Source organism: Myxocyprinus asiaticus, chromosome 16, assembly GCF_019703515.2.
Source record: "Myxocyprinus asiaticus isolate MX2 ecotype Aquarium Trade chromosome 16, UBuf_Myxa_2, whole genome shotgun sequence".
Taxonomy (NCBI): Eukaryota; Metazoa; Chordata; class Actinopteri; order Cypriniformes; family Catostomidae; genus Myxocyprinus; species Myxocyprinus asiaticus.
Window position 1 is genome coordinate 32,460,581 of NC_059359.1, and position 18,267 is coordinate 32,478,847.

Sequence of the window (18,267 nt, forward strand, 5' to 3'; positions counted from 1 at the left end):
TGTGTTGTGACTCAATTTTGTTGTGTTGTGACTTTTTTCTGTTTTGTTGTGGCATACTTCTATTGTGTTGTGACTAAACTGTGTTGTGCTGTGACTTTTTTTGTTTTGTTGTGACTAAATTTGTTTGTGTTGTGACTTTTTCTGTTTTGTTGTGGCATACTTCTATTGTGTTGTGCCAACCTTTTGTTGTGTTGTGATTTATGTTTTGTTGTGGCTTAATTTTGTTGTGTTATGAGTTTTTTCTGTTTTGTTGTGGCAATACTTCTATTTTGTTGTGACTAAATGTTGTTGTGTTGTGACTTTTCTCTCTTTTGTTGTGACTAAATGTTGTTGTGTTGTGACTTTCTTCTGTTTTGTTGTGACTAAATGTTGTTGTGTTGTGACTTTTTTCTGTTTTGTTGTGGCTTAATTTTTTGTGTTGTGACTTTTTTCTGTTTTGTTGTGGCATACTTCTATTGTGTTGTGACAAAATGTTGTTGTGTTGTGACTTTTTTCTGTTTTGTTGTGACTAAATGTTGTTGTGTTGTGACTTTTTTCTGTTTTGTTGTGGCATACTTCTATTGTGTTGTGACTAAATTTTGTTGTGTTGTGACTTTTTCTGTTTTGTTGTGGCTTCATTTTGTTATGTTGTGACTTTTTTCTGTTTTGTTGTGGCATACTTCTATTGTGTTGTGATTAAATTTTGTTGTGTTGTGACTTTCAGTTTTGTTATGGCATACGTCTATTGTGTTGTTACTAAATTTTGTTGTGTTGTGACTTTTTTCTGATTTGTTGTGGCATAGCTCTATTGTGTTGTTACTAAATGTTGTTGTGTTGTGACTTTTTTCTGTTTTGTTGCGGCATACTTCTACTGTGTTGTGACTAAATTTTGTTGTGTTGTGACAAAATGTTGTTGTGTTGTGGCTTAATTTTGCTATGTTGTGACTTTTCTGTTTTGTTGTTGCTTAATTTTGTTGTGTCGTGGCTAATCTTTTAGTTGTATTTTATTGATTTGTTGTGTCACTGTGGCTTATCTTTGTTGTGTTGCCTTGCTAATTTTGTTGTGTTGTGCACCCACAGGCCACTGTAAGAATCTGTTATACACACATATGACTTGCTGGGTTTGCTGTACACATACTGATCTTATTCTCTCCTGTTCCCCTGTAAAAAAATTGGCAAAATCCTATCCTGTGCCGAAGGTTTGAATGTGTATGTTTGAATGTACATGTTGTGTGAGTTATGTGTGGAAGTAAGGAGTTAAAGGTTAAAGGTGCACTCAGTAACTTTAGTCTTTGTGTCATCTTGGACTTACATTGACACCTAGTGGCGTGGATGCAGCATAATTTAAAATCAATATTTTTCAGTTTCAGATGCCATCGTAGAAATTTTGTATTCACAGTCAGCCATGATTACTTTAATCAGTAGTGAAAGTGTGAAATAACATGCCGGTTGCTGAGATTAAGTGAGTAGTATTTGGCTGGTCATGTGATTCTAACATGGCAGCCCCCATGTGCGGACACTCTCCATGTAGAATAAAACAGCTTTTATAAGGTTACTGATATGAATGGAGTCTTCATTTTAATGTGAGTGGTCATGATCTCCTACATCTATTGCAAAATTACAATTCATGTCTTAAGGAGTTCAACTTTTTTAATGAGGAAAAAATTAATGAATGCACCTTTAAGAATGTAATTGTTTGCTCCAATAGCGACACTGAACAGGACTGCACTTTGTTTGTTTCAGTGGCCCTACTGGGCCAGACATAACAACATTGGTTAAAGCAAAGGTGTGAGTTTGTAGCGGTGGGACTAACTTGTCCAATGGAGGACAGAGGGAGTGTTTGAAACTTGTTCAGGAACAGTCATTGTTTTGCAGTTTTGTTTGGTGCCACTAGAGGCTCAAAAATTACACACTTCACCTTTAAGATCGAACAACAGAAAAAGGAATACAGAGTGTGTGTGTCTGGGTGGTATGTGATACCTAGACAAACAACGTTCTTTATGAGCACAATGTCAATCTGTTTGACGCTCAAGTGCCAAATCTGATCTCTGGGTATATCTTATCTGCTTCAGCTATGTAACTTCCACCTGCCTACTGTGTATGTGTGTGTGTGTGATCTGTCGAATGCTGTTAGTGTCCAGTGTGTCATTGTTATGCAGGGTAGGGTAATAATGACAGCGGCTGTTAGCTTTGGGGATCCCTGTGCACAGCTGCGTGACCAGTGCCATAACATCACCTGCTTGCTGTCCTCCTCCTCCTGAGCCTTGCAAAACTGCTGCTCGATGGAGCAGTCCAGCTCGCTGAAGAGGCCAACTTCCTCACAGTTCTTTAAGAAGCGTGTTGGGGTCGGTGTCTGGTCTGGTAAAAGACAAGAGTAAAAAAATTTAGAATTTAACAGAGCACTTTTATTTAACTGAAGCTAAGTTTTTGGAGCATTGTGCTAACAATCCCAAGGTCATGGCTTCAATTCTCAGGAAATGCATGAACTGGTAAAATGCATTGTAAGTTCATTTTAGTCCATGTCTTTTAGCTTTTAAGCCACCTATATATGCTTGTATACTACTAAAAAAGTTGACAAAATTAACCTTTAGTAGATATATTCACATTTAAATTTACAGTCTTTCTCTTTCAGAAAAACTGAACAAAAATATTGATGACTCATCTTGCGCCACACAGATTTATGTCCAATCAAAAGCTCTCTAGAATGAGAATGTCCCTCCTATTAATTCCACCTGAAAACAACTAGCAAGTAGAAAATCATGGTTTATGGCTGTGACATAACTAAAGCCTATTGTGACTATTTAAAAAAAAGGGACAAGCCCTTCAATAATAAACCTTTTGTTTCAATAGGAAATGCATCAACATCGGAAAGATATCTAAATATATCATTATCGTTCATTCTATTCTATCAAGATACTGGATATGTCATCTTTCTGAAAGTTAACACAGATCATTTTCTATTAGTCCTGGTATTGTGGTTCAGTTTAGACTCTAGTATTTATTGTGGGTTTGATAAATCACAAGATATTGAGTTATTATGTGGCTCCAGTGGTGGCTAGAAATTAACATCCTACTACAAACACAAGAAAATGTGTGTGAATTTTCACTGGAGTGTTTTTGAGAGAGAGAGGCTGTCTATATGAGAGGTAGTGAGTGAAGGAATACATGAGCACATTGGTTAGCAAGCGAGTTACTGAAAGAGGGAACTGCATGTAAAACAATGCGGAGCTAATGAGAAACCTAAAGCTGATCCCAGAAATCTGATCCGCCACTCTGACAAGAGTAAATAATGAAAGGGACACAATCACAGCCAGAGTGGAGAGAGACACGGCAAGCGGCTAGTAATGCATCCTAGTGCCACAGACCACACGGTCTCGCCAGCAGTTTTTATTTAGTTATTTGGGTTGGGTTCAATTTGCATAGGGGATTTACCACAAACTTGTATTGAGTGTACAGAGATGACATCACTGAGCGGAATCACTGTTTTATTTCTTCGTCTTAAGATTCCTTTTAAAAATGATGTAAAAGTAGAATATTCTTGCTCATTTGGTGACAAAGCAAGATTGAATGTTAGGATTTATTTTTGTTTTGCTTGTGATCACATGAAATAAGAGATCCACCTCCTCACATTAAATGATGAAACATCCATCCATTCATCTTAAATGTCTCATAGGCTTTGTTCACACTAGGGATGTGCAAGTAATCAACTAATCAAGTACTCGTTCAGCTTTAAATATTTGACTAGTAAAAACACTACTCGACTATTGCCATTTGGTTATTCTTTGTGCCTTTGTTTGCGTTGTGCTGCAATAAAACCGCTTCTCTCACCTAAATCTTGCCGTTACAACTCAATGCATTATTTGGCGCTGTGGATGCATGATGTTGTTACAGTAATAGTTCACCCAAAAATAACATTTTGTCATTATTTAAAGTGATTGTATCGCTTCAGAAGACTTGTAATATATGTTTCTATGTGTGGGTGCAAATGTTCTTTGTCATTTTTTAATCTAAGGGTTTTTGTTTATGCATTGTGCTCATTTTCAAATAAGAAAAACAGGTTCAAATGTTAAAGGTTAACCTTAAATTCTAAATTCCAAGTAATTGATTACTTGTTTTCTTATGTGTTAGAATACTCAACTAAAAATACACTAAATGCTCATTCCTAGTTCACACTGTACACAAATACATTTTTCAAACCAAAAATGTTTGTTTGGTTTTTATTTTTCGTTTTTTTTTTTAATCTAACCTATACAAAGTTAAAAATGGTAACCTGCCATTGTTACCTTAAGGAGCTATTTCTACTTGATATAACCATTAAAATTAGTTTTGTTGATGCAACCTAATGTAGCCAGGTTGATTCAGACATTTTAAAATATATTTCTGACATGAATCTAACCTGTTAATTTATATGTTACCAAATAAAGCACATTTTTTGTTAACTTTTTTCAGCATTGGACTGACTGTGAGCACTGTCATTTTGCAAGTAATGAAATTTAATCCATTCGTTTAGACTGTGTAGTCAATATCCAATATATCTATATTGTTTGTTATAGTAATGACTTGAGCAACAGCTTGATGTCAAGAGATTATCATCTACAACAACTGAGAGTAACTGTGCAAAGAGAGGACAGAAACTGGATATTTTGGCATATTCATAAACACAAATGTTATAAACATAAAACATTATAATACATATGTTGTGCTGGAATCACTCATTCACTTATTCATAATTCACTATGAAGTGAATGACACAAATATGTTACTGTAATTGTTAACTATATGGGAAAGAGTGAGCAAATACAAGCGACAGAACTGCATTTTCATGATGTTAATTAGATTTTAAACCACCTACAAATGTGGTTCGGATCAGGTTTGTAAAATTCTGATTTAAGGTTTCCTGTTCAGGCTACAAAAAAAAAAAAAAAAAAAAAAAGAAAAAGAAAAAAGATTTGAGTCAGATACCAAAACAATAGATTTTTGCTGTCTGTCTTAACAAAACCTCACTATACAGCTTTGATTAGCTGATGTAAAATCTCCAAACATGCAACCTGGAATCCTCCACTTTTTCATTATAGATGTTGAGACGTATTTTCTTTTCTTCCCTCCACGGTTCCCCGCCTCCCCTCATCCCCTGAGAGGGCCAGCGCTCTAATTGATATGGAGCTCAGGGTACAGGGTTGATGACTGGGATTAGGGGAGTGAGGCAGAGCACAGCACAAATATTATTTTAGCCACATGGCTCGGCATTTAAAACTACACCTACACATTTTCCAAGTCATGCGTCCTGCCTAATACACCTAATCAAAGACAGACGCTAAGAGGAGACTCATAAAAGAGGTGTGTAAGTGTATGTGTGTGTGTGTGTGTGTGTGTGTGTGTGTGTGTCTTACCTGACAGCATGTTGTCATTTTTGATAGACGGGAATTTGAGGGTCATCTCGTGCTTGTGCCGATGAATCATTAGATGATCCTCCGTAGGGAATCTCTGGAGAATATGAAAACAGCTGGTTGTAATTCAATCACACCAGAGAAAGGATTTGGTTCATTTGCATTTAACAAAAAACTCATTTGTTTAAAGCTGAAGTGTGAAATTAACTAGCATCACAGGATTGTTTTCAAACAAGTTTCATGCTTTCAGCTTTAAGTAAAGAGCAGAATATGACAATTAGTGAGTCTCTCTAGCAAAGAGCAATGCAATTTTACAAATGTTACCACTTACCACCTTGTTCAACAAAACAGAGCCTTAGGCATAAACTATCTGTCTGAACAGAATACAATAACACCCTTATGATTGCAAATACCTCCTCTTTACTCTAATTACATTATCTTAATTGATGTTTAAGAGTACCACAGAGAAATAATGCATCTTCAAATTGTCCACATGCACAAACATGTTCAGACAGACACAAATAAAATATGCATTGAGAGACATTATGTACCATATTTTTCTCGCAAAACATGCAAAGAAATCTGAGCCAGAAATATCCAAGTCAAGCATCTTATAAAAACCTGGTGGCTGACATTTGCCTCAAAAAGATACCATTTCACTGTTGTTGTCTGTACCACAGTTTCACGTTGAGAAGGAGCTTTCTCAAGTTACTGGTGCGTTCATCTTTGCCTATCAGACTCACCTGAGAGCAGCCCGGGGCGCTGCACATGAACGGCCTTTCCTGCTCAGAGTTCATCACTGTCACTGGCTCCTCATAAACCTGAACACAAAGTGGAGAAGAGAAATTCTTGTCAGGTTCGCCTTCGGGACCCAGAGGTGTAAAGACCCTCTCACATTATGTCACTAATGTATCATGTGCCAGTGATAGCCTACTCCGTGGTACCCAAAGAGACTTTAGCGGAATCTTAATGAGTATTTGGTGTCTTAAGGCGTTGGCATTAAAAGCTGTAAAGTTGTAAAGTCCAAACCAGTATTAATATTGTGAACAAAAACTAAAATGAATAATAAATGAAAACAGATCTGTTAACTGAAATAAATACAAAAACTTTACATATTTGAAAAAAAAAAAAAAAAAAACTTATAGTAAACTAAAATGCATTTTCATGACTCCAAAACATACTACAATACAATAAAAATGACCATAAATTCATTTGATATAGTATATTACAAAATATACGTAGTATATTATAAAATGTGAAACCTTTACCACCACCTTAATTTAACATAAAAATGCCACTAGATAGTTATAAAACCAAATGGCCATGAGAATGTAACACTGTTAAACTCCTGAGACCCCGTGTCAACATGCGTGGACATTAGGATTTGGCTTCACTATATATAAGCTATGCATAATTTATTTTCATTTAAACCTACTGATCTCAGTTCAGGAGACTCTAGGCTGTCATTAAAGGGTTAAACTTTTGATGCACCGAGTCATGTGACAAAACAACATGGTGCCGATCTCAGCGTTTGTCTTTGGGAGAAACGGCAATAAAACTACATCTGGTAAGAAACTTTATTAAGTTTTTACATTAAAACATGTTTGAGTCAAAAGAGTCTCTAGTTTTATCTGACATAACATTTAAAAAATGTCATTGATTTATCACAAAGCGGCACTCTGTTAAACACAGTGACCATGTACGTGGACTATAGGCTCATTTACCTTAAAATATCATATATTCACTGTGCATTATCACATTGAGAATCAATGGGTTTGTCCAAAATCTGGAAAATGTTTATATGGAGTTAGGATGAAAATAAGGTGCATTTCGAACTGTTCTGAGACCAGTGCCGACAGACAGCACACAGGAGGTTAAGTCCTTCACTAAACAGGGAGCAAGGGAGCATCCTATAGCTCTCTATGCAGCAAAGTGCATTCACTCCTAAAATCTGACCAAAAGATCCATTTCAGGCTGCAGATGATGTTTGAACAATGTTTGGCAGACATGGGACAATGGTAATCAGTACATAGATTCAGAATTTATAATGTGTAATTTTATTTTAACATGATTGGCAGTGATTGGACAATGGTGGCCATTACTTTGAATCAGAATTAATTATGCTAATTTCAGATATCTGTAACGTCTCAAAAACATGAATAACCAAAATTCCTAGAAACATAATAAACAATTTGATTAAAAAAAAATTCGGACTATCTATAGCTTAGTATTATTTTTTTTATTATTTTTTTTTTTTCTCCCCAGTTTGGAATGCCCAATTCCCAATGCACTCTCTAAGTCCTCGTGGTGGCGTAGTGACTCGCCTCAATCTGGATGGTGGAGGATGAATCTCAGTTGCGTCTGAGACCGTCAAGCTGCGCATCTTATTACTTGGCTTGCTAAGCGTTACCATGGAGACATAGCGCGTGTGGAGGCTTCACGCCACCACTGCAGCATCCTCACACATCTCACCATGCACCCCACCATGAGCGAATCACATTATAGCAATCACGAGAAGGTTACCCCATGTGACTCTACCCTCCCTAGGGACTGGGCCAGTTTGGTTGCTTAGGAGACATGGCTGAAGTCACTCAGCACGCCCTGCGATTCGAACTCACGAACTCCTGGGGTGGTAGTCAGTGTCTTTACTCGTTGAGCTATCCAGGCCCCACTATAGCTCAGTATTATTTATCATTTCAAAACGTAGTCCCGCTGTCCACATAAGTGTACACTAATTTTTAGGAAAACGAACTGGTCTAAAAAGATTTTTTTTTTTTTTTGGCATGTTTCTTAGGGGCTACTAGTTACAAATCAAAAAGGGGAATCGAAAATGCCCAATAATGCCCCAAAACATATGCAAAATAATAAAACTAAAATAAAATAAATATATGAAAAACTCAAATCAAACTGAACCTAGAAAATACTGAAAAAACTAAAAGTAAACTAAAACCAGAGACTATGTAAGATGAGATGAGTCACTAATTTACTTATAAATGGGAGAATTTGTAAAGCTGAATATCGTGGCTCTATGAATGGATGTCCCACCTTACGGTTAAAAGAGCCAATCACTATTTTTATAGAGACATCGGCAGTCAGTTTTCTTTGACAATACGCAACACATTGTGCACTGAAAAATAGCGTTTTTAAGAGTGATCTGAGCTAAAGAAGCACAATTTATGATTCGATTGTTGTCAGATATTATTGTTGATTTGAAATATGTTATTTGCTCATAATCTTCACCAACTGTTTTAGAAATTTCGGTCTTTCCCCATTCAAGTGGATAGGTGCAGTACTTGTATGCATAGAAAAATAGGCATTATAACGTAATGAACATGGACAGTCATAGAGTGAAAATGAATGAAAACTAAACTAAACTGAAAAGACAATCTTAAAATATAATAGAAATAAAAACTAAATAAAATTATAATAAACTTATTATAAATAAATTAAAACTATAATAAACATGGACTCAGGTACCATTTGGGAAGGAATGCCTACATAACTGACCCTAAAGTGTCATCCTGCTCCTTCGTCACTATGAAGCCTTCACTGACCACAGGGTAAGCTGTAAACTATCCTCTCTGTGTTGTGCACGCAAGTCGGTGGCTCACCCAGACATACGGCACCAAGGTCAACGTATCAATGAACTGCCAGTCATTAGCAGCTCTTTTGACACCTAAACTCGTTTGTCCTTTTAGTACCTCAGCAGCCCTGGTCTTAGCGGCTGGTATCAGGTCAGTTTTAAAGTAGTTTATTCATGGTGAAATATATACTACATGGTAAAATGTTTGTGGACACACCCTTCTAATTAACAGCTAAGCCCCCGACTGCGAGCCAGGCCCCATCGCTCAACATCTGTTCTTGACTTCATTAATGCTCTTGTGTCTGAATAGGAGCAAATCCCCACAGACATGTTCCAACATCTAGTGGAACACCTTCCCAGAAGAGTGGAAGCTGTAAGGAACCAACTCCCTAGTAATTCCATTAGCATTAAATTATCTCATCATTTACTCACCCTCATGCCATCCAAGATATGTATGACTTTCTTTCTTCTGCAGAACACAAACAAAGATTTTTAAAAGAATATCTCAGTTCTGCAGGTCCATGCAATGCAAGTGAATGGTGATCAGACCTTTGAAGCCCCGAAAAAGCAAATAAAGACAGCATAAAAGTAATCCATAAGACTTCAGTAGTTAAATCCATATCTTCAGAAGCGATATGATAGGTGTGGGTGAGAAACAGATCAATATTTAAGTCCTTTTTTTACCATAAATTTCCACTTTTGCTTTCACTTTCAAAATGTTTCAAATTATGGAGAGGGCTATAAAGAGTAAAAATGTTTCATCACAACGGCAAGACTCAACTATTTCTAGTGTCCATTTTACAAGTGGCGAACTCTGTCTATCTCTCTATCTCTCATCATTGCTCACTATGACCACTGAGATCCCTTGTTCAGTGACATGATGCTGCTAAATGCCATGGATGACAGACTGACAATGGAATGGTTTGCCAGCCATTCAGCTTTCCGCATATGGAGTGTAACCAGGCAGCTCCTCTGGTGTTGATTGGACACAGTTTGCAATCAGTTTTCTTATGTGGGCCCACTCATAATTTTGTCGCCAAGGAGATCAGAATTCAATGTTATGGAATATATCAGGCTTGTGCTTCAGGCTGATGATCTAAAGGTCTGGGTGTGTGATTTTGACTTTATGTTCCTCTCATCACCCTTGCTTTCTTATGCAACTATAGATCTATGTTTAGACCCTGACGACATAGTACATGTCATATAATGAGTGTAATAATGCCATACGCTGGCCCAGACAGAATATGCAGACTTTTTTCACATTTTCTTTGTACTATGTAAACAACAAAACTTTGGCAAATCCACGATTATATCACACTTAAAACATGTTAACACACGTAATGTTTACATCCTGTGGCTATACTTGTGGCTAAACAGTGTAACATTTATGAACTGGTCCCATTCACTTCCATTATAAGTGCCTTACTGTTACCGCGTTTTTTGTTTCTTCTTTTTTTTTTTATTATTAACGAGGCACAAGTAAAAAAATAAAATACAAATAAAAACTGTTTTTTTTAATCAACATTATGCCTCAAATTATGTCGATTGAGTTTAACCTGTATTGAACCTGGAACATTCCTTTAAAATATAGTAGTGAAGGCAAAAAGGTGAATAAAAATTTTGAAAAATTAAAAAGAAATGGTGACAGGGCCTTAAATATATTTACTCTTATACATTCCACAAAAATTTGAACCTAACATCTTGATGTTGATTAACAAAAAAGTCCATGGATATGTTTTGAGTCAGCGACCCTGGAATAGATTCTTTATGGGCCTTATCATAGGATTGCAACAAACGCTTTTGATTATCTTATCACAACAGTGAAAACATTGTGTTGCTCAGTAGTATTTGGCTGAATGTTACCAATGTTTCTAACCCCTTTTTTGGGTAAGTTTTATGTAAGTTTTGTGTGAAAGAGTAACAGCATTATGGTCTACAACAGCCTAATGAGACACAGCTGTAATAGTGCATGTAAGCCGAGTCGAGTCCCCTTCATATACAGCAGCAAAACACACTAATGACTGTGGGTACATATTGACACACTGCTTAGACAGCTAACAAACACTTTCCAAATGCGTGGAAAATAAACATGTTAGAAACTTTGAAAATGAAAACTTGAGCACATGAAAAGTATGAATTAAATATCTAATTTTGGTCCCTCCAGTTATGCATGGGCCCTGCTGTATGAATGCTTTCACAATTTGCATGTGAATTTTTTTCCTGTACGATTGGTCTAGCCAACTGTTTCCTCCCATGCAGTCAAAACATGCAAATGTGCTGTTATGTTAACCAGACATCTTTTTCCTTACCGTCCAGCCCTGGGGCAGAGCCCCTCCGGGCCGCTTTTGATACCCAGCCCTTGGGGATACATGGTCTGGACAGGGTGTTTCTGTACTGACATCAAGAAAATGTCTGCTAAATGACAAGTCACTAGCGCTCTCTTTCTCTCTGACACTCACTCATCAACTCTTTTGTCTGTTTCTGCCCATACAGAAAATGATTGTCTCTCTCTCTCTCTCTCTCTCTCCGTCTAGCTTAATTCCACTCATTGCTAAATGAGAGTGCTTGTCCCATACTTCTTATTGTATGGAAAAAAGATGCAATGACAGTGAATGGTGACTGAGGCTAACATTCTGCCTGAGAGCTCCTTTTGTGTTCAACAGAAGTAAAAAAAAAATGATATGGGTCTGGAGTAAATGATGACAGAATTTTCATTTTTGGGTGAACTATCCCTTTAAGGTCAACATAAAATGGCATATGCAAACTGTTATTTTTTTCAGCAAGGAAAAAAAGTTTTTGGGTGGGATCCATTATCCATTGGGAATTGATTGGATCGTGAAAAGTTATTTCTATGACAGGTGGTTGGAGGGGAGTGGTTGGAAAATAATAGGGCTTGGTGATAGCCAAAAAGAAAAGTAATTTCAGAGGTAGAGAAACTTATAATGTTTTGATGAAAGACTATGAAGACGAATTTTGGCCTATGAATCATTAATAATAAGATCACAATGTAAATAATCTAATGTATTCTGGTTGAATCAGTAATGTTACCACATTAGTTTAGGCCAGTGGTTCTCATTTTATTTTTATTTTATTTTTTTGGTCACAACCCCCTTTGAAACAATGAATATTGTTATATTTATATTATATACATTTATTTTAATAGAATAATATTTATATTAGTGCAGTCAGTTGATGAAAAAAATGTAATCATGATGAATCGCATAATTTTTTTGTTAATCGCGATTAATCGCAAATTGTGAAAGTGCTCAAAACTGACACTACATGTATTTCTTTTCCTGTCAAAATTAATTTATTTCATCTTAGAAAAGAAAACAAAATAAAATATAACAATATAATGCCTAATTAACATTTTCCATTTTCCAAGCCTTCCACAGTATAAAGATAGAAATGCACTAAAATATCACCAATTCAAGTAATATGAAATGTTTCCCAAAGTCTAATTGGGAGTATGACTAATTGAAAGAACTAGTCCCCACATAGGTTGGGTATTAATTGCAATGGGCATTATATCTCCAACTCTCATCCTCCACAATATTAATCAGCCGACTGTGGCTATCTGCTTTGCTACAGCAATCGTGAAGCCGCGTTCATGATTTGTGTCAGGGCATCAATGCCAGCGTCAAGCGCCGCTTTGAACTCCACATGAAAAGCACTTGCAGACAAAAACATCTCATTCTGCATTTTGGTGATAATTAAGAATTGATGTGCTTCTGTGGTAATTAAATGCACCTTACATAGGCTGAAAGATACATAATTTCTATCACAAGTCCCATCTGGGCTTTTTTTTTTATGTATTTTGTTTTTCTTTCATTTTTTTACATCAAATAGCATTAAGAGCTCCTTTCCCCATCACTGACACAAAGCGCTGTTGTGTGTGTTGTGAAGTGTGCGCCAGTGTAATGACGGACAGACACATCGCAAAGGTTCTGCAATTCAGACCAGTGTTTATGCTGGTTTATGTTGTAATAACAGTAAATACATTAATCGCGATTAAGAAAAATTAACGCGTTAAAGTTTTTTAATTAATCGCATGTTATTCACCTCTTCACCCATTCGAATCTGGTGCGTGCGAAAACATCTCTGTTTACAGCACAGTGAGTGCACCTGACACCAAATAACGGTACACGTCCAATGGAGCGGAAGAAATCTCCTGAACCTCGCTCCCAAACCTAGAAAGCTGCCATCTCTGGGGCGTGTTTGCAATATATAAAGTGAGTGTGTATTGTCTATCATTGCTTTCTGTACATGAGCAATAATATAATCTTATATATGCACGATTACTGTTGGAAAAATGCCAGCTTCAATTCCGAAAGCATAAATATACAAACAGTGTTGATTTATTAAATTTTTGCTTACTCAGCCACAGTATTGCCACAATGAATCTCTGCAATCATCATTTTAAGTATATTTTAAGTCTAAAAATAATTATGTGATTTAATTACTGAATTCAGCAGAAACTTCTGCATTATCATCAGATTGTGAAGCGCTTATGACAGATGTCACTGCTTTCAGCTCACAGTGATCGGTTGCCACCCTGTGTTTTCCGCTTCTCATTTGCATAAAGTTGAGCATTTCTAAAAAAAAATCAAGAGCTGCACACACAGGGCGTGCTGTAGTGCCAGGCAAAAGTATAAACAAGGCTTAAGGAGAAAAAGGCGGAGGAAAAGAAATTGCCCACATTGGTTGTTGCATGTATTGCTACAAATAATAATAATAATTATGTGTGAAAGTGAATAAAAACAATTTCAGTGCAGGAACATGTATTGAGAAAAGTGAATAGTGTCAATTCTGATTTTATGTTGACCTTTAGCCTCAAATTTTACAAACTCCTATCTATATCAGTCAAGATTCTATGGTTTGAAGACCTGAGATGTTCTGTCTTATATACAACAGCAACGGCAGACAGCAAAACTTACAGTGCAACTCAATCAGACCCCTCAAGCAATATCCCACCTCTCCCACTCTGTTTGCTCTGACCAGAACTTTGACATGCTAAATACTCTTTACAAACTGTCATCAAATGTCTTTAATATGATTGTGCACTTTTTTGTGACAAAAATATTACCTCTCAAGCAACACCGGCATGTCTTTTAGCAATTTAAACTGTTGAATATCCCCATGTGACACGAGGCCAGGTGTGTAATGTTTGCTCACCGGTGACCATACACCACTCTGCTTTTATTTCCCGGGTGTTTTCATTTAACACAGGAAATTTCGTTACACTTTAAATTTAGAATGACCTGATGCGGCAGCAGAGGAGGATTAAGGAACCGGAGTACAGTTATACAGAGAACTGAGGAACCTTCTCCTGTTGTACAGATTTGAATTCAAACAGTATGTTGTACAGGCTGAGGGGAGGAGGAGGGTGCAGAAGTTTACAGCAAGCACAAACTTGTGCTGCAATTCAAATCCAACCTCCCCCGTCCTTCACCTTCGGCAGCTGAGGTTCAAGGTAGGATCAGCACAGGGCCTGGGGCAAGGAATAAGAAACATATAGACAATGTGAAGGATGCCATAAACCTCTCATAATGAACAGACGAAGGGGCCCCACAATAGCAACCTTCAATCACTGTCAGTCATCACATCTTCTCAAACATAAACTCACAGAGACCCAGAGAACTTCAGGCTGAATTTTACATTAGATGTACCCAAGGGCATAGATTTTTCTTGAACACTGGGGGGTGGGGGGGTGTACCAACCCTGGATGTACCAACCCGATCTCACCAGAATTCATCAAAATAGTATGAGGTACTATGAACTCATACAAATTGTTACAAATTCACCACCTCATAGTATTGTGACGAATTATCATGAGACATTGTTGCATGTACAAACATTTTAAATATTATTTGCATTGGAATGTTGTTGTCCAATAAACAATTGTGACACCAAAATGAAGTATAACCCTTGACGTTTGTGAGCAATTATTTTTTTTTAATTCAAGTCAAGCCAAGTCATTTTTATTTGTATAGCGCTTTTCACTACAAACATCGTTTCAAAGCAGATTTACAGAAAATTATGCTGTAATGTCTTAAAGTCTTCATAGTGCGGTTTAAATGAACAACATGACTGAAAATCATGCTTTAACAATTATTGTCTTCAGGCCCCCAGTGAGCAAGCCAAAGGCGACTAATTGAGATATTTTTTTATTATTTTTTTTACCGAGGGTTATGACACAACTGCACACTGAAGCATAGAAAAGTGTACCAACAGCCAAAAAGTTTTCAATGCCACATAATTCTCTCAAAGAGAATTTTATAAATGCAAATTTTTATACATATGAGCATTTGTACAATAGTATTATATATATACTATTGTAGCAATATATATATATATATATATATATATATATATATATATATATATATATATATATATATACACACACACACACATACATTTTTACCACTCCGTTTACACGCAGCCAAAAAGCACCAGTGATGGAAAGAATAGTTACACTGGCAACTTCAAATCATTTTTCCAATACCAGTCAAAACAGCTTTATTACCTAAAACTTTACGACAAAATATAGTATATTTTACAGATAATAGGCTAATATATATATATATATATATATATATATATATATATATATATATATATATATATATATATATATATATATGTGTGTGTGTGTGTGTGTGTATATATAAATTCCAATAAAATCTACATAAATCAAGCTATAAAGTGAATCTCAAACTATAGGTAATCTGACAAAATTAGACATACATTTTTTTTCACACTATATGAAGTTGCTCGTGCCCATAAAAAGGAATATACACTAATTAAAATTGCTTGCTGTTCTTCCCTAGTGCCAACAGATATTTATTTGTGAAGTCTAAGGAGACCACAATAACAAATAAAAGCGCGTGTAGTTTGTCAAACTTCGTGTCAGTAGATTCAAATCTTTATCTTATAGGCTTTTAGAGGTGAGTTTGCCAAGTCAGCACAAACCGCTGAAACCCTCAATATCTCGATCAAACAGTATGACTGGCCTGCATTATGACGTCATGTTCAGATACATTGCGTTCTTGTTAAAATAAAAACATTTAAACACGCCTGCTGCCTGCATACTTTAAGTCGTTGTTTTATTTAAAGAGAAAGGGTGAGCTGGGAACCCTCTCTCTGACAGTCGGCGAATGCTCTTGTTCTCTCTTCGGGACGGGACAATACATAGAGGTGCAGCAGTATTTAGAGACAAGCGAAACAGCGAAGTTTCTGCATGTTGATGAATGAAGCCAAGCAGGTCCAACGCTACACACTGACTCGCTGACCGCTCGCTTATAGGAACAATACTCAACACGAACGGGATACAACATAAGTCTTCCAAATATACATGGACACATATACACATGCACAAAGACAAACACTTGCTCAAGCTCAAGCAAAGTAAAAACTCCGCGACTGTAACAGAGCGATCGTGTTTGACAGCTTCGTGCGCGCGAACCAATAACAAACAACTGACTGCGCTTCTGCAACAGTTATCATTCAACTACATTCAGTTCTTAGAAATGTAATCAAAAAGTTACAGCTCAATGCGACACAGATTCTTAACACCAAAATCGGGGTACGAAAACCTGTTACATGCTAACACCGTAAAAACGCAGCATAATAAATTGCGGTCATTGTGTGCTTTGTTGGTAAAAACGGAGCAACATAAATAGACCCCATGAGAACGACTGTGTAAAAGTACTTGAAATCTGTTGATGTATGTGTGTCCCAAAGAAACTTGTCACTTCTTCAGACTCAAGAGAATTTCTATAGCACCGACTCGCAAGCAAGTGCACGTGGATGCGCAGGAATTGATGTATCGGTATGAAAAACAACTCAAATAACTCACCGCAGAAGTCTGGAGAAGATGCAGCACACTTTCTGAAGGAACCACGTTGGACTGAGGAAAGATTACAATACGATCTATTTAGAGAAGCATTACATCACCCTTTGGTGACGTCACGTGGGATTCCTGAACTTCTAAATCATTGCGGTCCTTGTGGAGGCGGGGCAAGTGGGACGGGGTTAGAGCCAGTGGGTGTGGCGGCCGTACGGCAACACCAACATCTGTCTGGCTTCAAGTTGTTATTGTTGTTCACCGCAGGGAGTAATGAACAGTAATAAAAGTGTATATGATCATGACATATCAAATTCACAGGCCATTCCATAATGAAAAATGCCCCCCCCCCCCCCCCCCAACACACACACACACACACACACTTAAATTATAATGACTGAATTAATGAAAACAAAGATAATTAGTTAATGTACATTTAAATATTTTGTCTCATATTCATGTGTGAATGTTCATGAACTACTGATCTGTCTAACTTTGTATAGAAGTTTGTTGATGTTGTTTAATGCATGAATTATTAATGGTTAACAAATTATTTGATTTACATCACTTGAACTGTCTATTGACAGGAGAGAAGACACACACAGGCTGCATCCCAGCTCACTTATCCAGGTCTATTAATTGTGCACAGCTTGCCAGAGCCTGTGCGTAATAAATAATGAAAGTTTGAGGGGTAAATAAATTATTGGATGGATTATGTCTGCTGGATAATGTTGAATTTAGAAGATGATGTTACAAAATCAAAGCTCTGACTCCTTTGTCTGCAGATAATTTCCAGGCAGATGAAATGTGATGCAGGTGGCATCGAAGGACAAACTAACCAATATGTGTTTATTTCTGTTCCTCTTGATAAAATACTTTATATTAAATCCATCTGCGAACAGATGCTGCAGATGAGGAATTAATTTCTTTCAAAACTTAATGTATGTACATACTATTAACAAATACAGAATATGTACAGTCATGTATTGTATATGGTCGATTCACTATGCATTTTATAGCTATATTGTATATTGTTAAAATATTATCATATTGTCAAATGTGTAACAATAAAACATACTCATTTTATATGGGTAATTTTCCTCATATCATATATATATATATATATATGATATGAGGAAAATTACCCATATAAAATGAGTATGTTTTATTGTTATCAACACTTCACACATGAATTTATCTTTGGTAAAATGGAAATTAAAATAGTGAGAATGTATGAGACAAATAGAAGCAGAGCCCACAGTCAGCATGCATGACTATCATAATCATTATTACTGTGAAATGAGCTTAATTCCTCTGTGTACAACATTCTGAAAACACAGCGTTGGAGCTTTTAAAGGGATAGTTCACCCACAAATGAAAATTCTCTCATCATTTACTCACCCTCATGACATCCCAGATGTGTATGACTGTCTTTCTTCTGCAGAACACAAAGGAAGATTTTTAGAAGA

At 36.5% G+C, this 18,267-nt stretch overlaps 1 protein-coding gene across 2 annotated transcripts in view; it reads right to left on the bottom strand.

The window, feature by feature from the left end:
• The window catches only part of LOC127454438 (cyclic AMP-responsive element-binding protein 5-like), a 109,578-nt gene extending 92,729 nt beyond the window's left edge, over window positions 1-16,849 (bottom strand). For both annotated transcript variants that reach the window (XM_051721634.1, XM_051721632.1), the window contains exons 1-4: window positions 16,811-16,849; window positions 6,110-6,187; window positions 5,370-5,463; window positions 2,216-2,337 (exon numbers count right to left, since the gene is read on the bottom strand). In XM_051721634.1, coding sequence (XP_051577594.1) covers window positions 2,216-2,337; window positions 5,370-5,463; window positions 6,110-6,163 — 270 coding nt within the window. In that variant the 5' untranslated portion in view covers window positions 6,164-6,187; window positions 16,811-16,849. The remainder of the gene's footprint in view (window positions 1-2,215; window positions 2,338-5,369; window positions 5,464-6,109; window positions 6,188-16,810) is intronic.
• Between the last annotated feature and the right edge of the window lie 1,418 nt (window positions 16,850-18,267).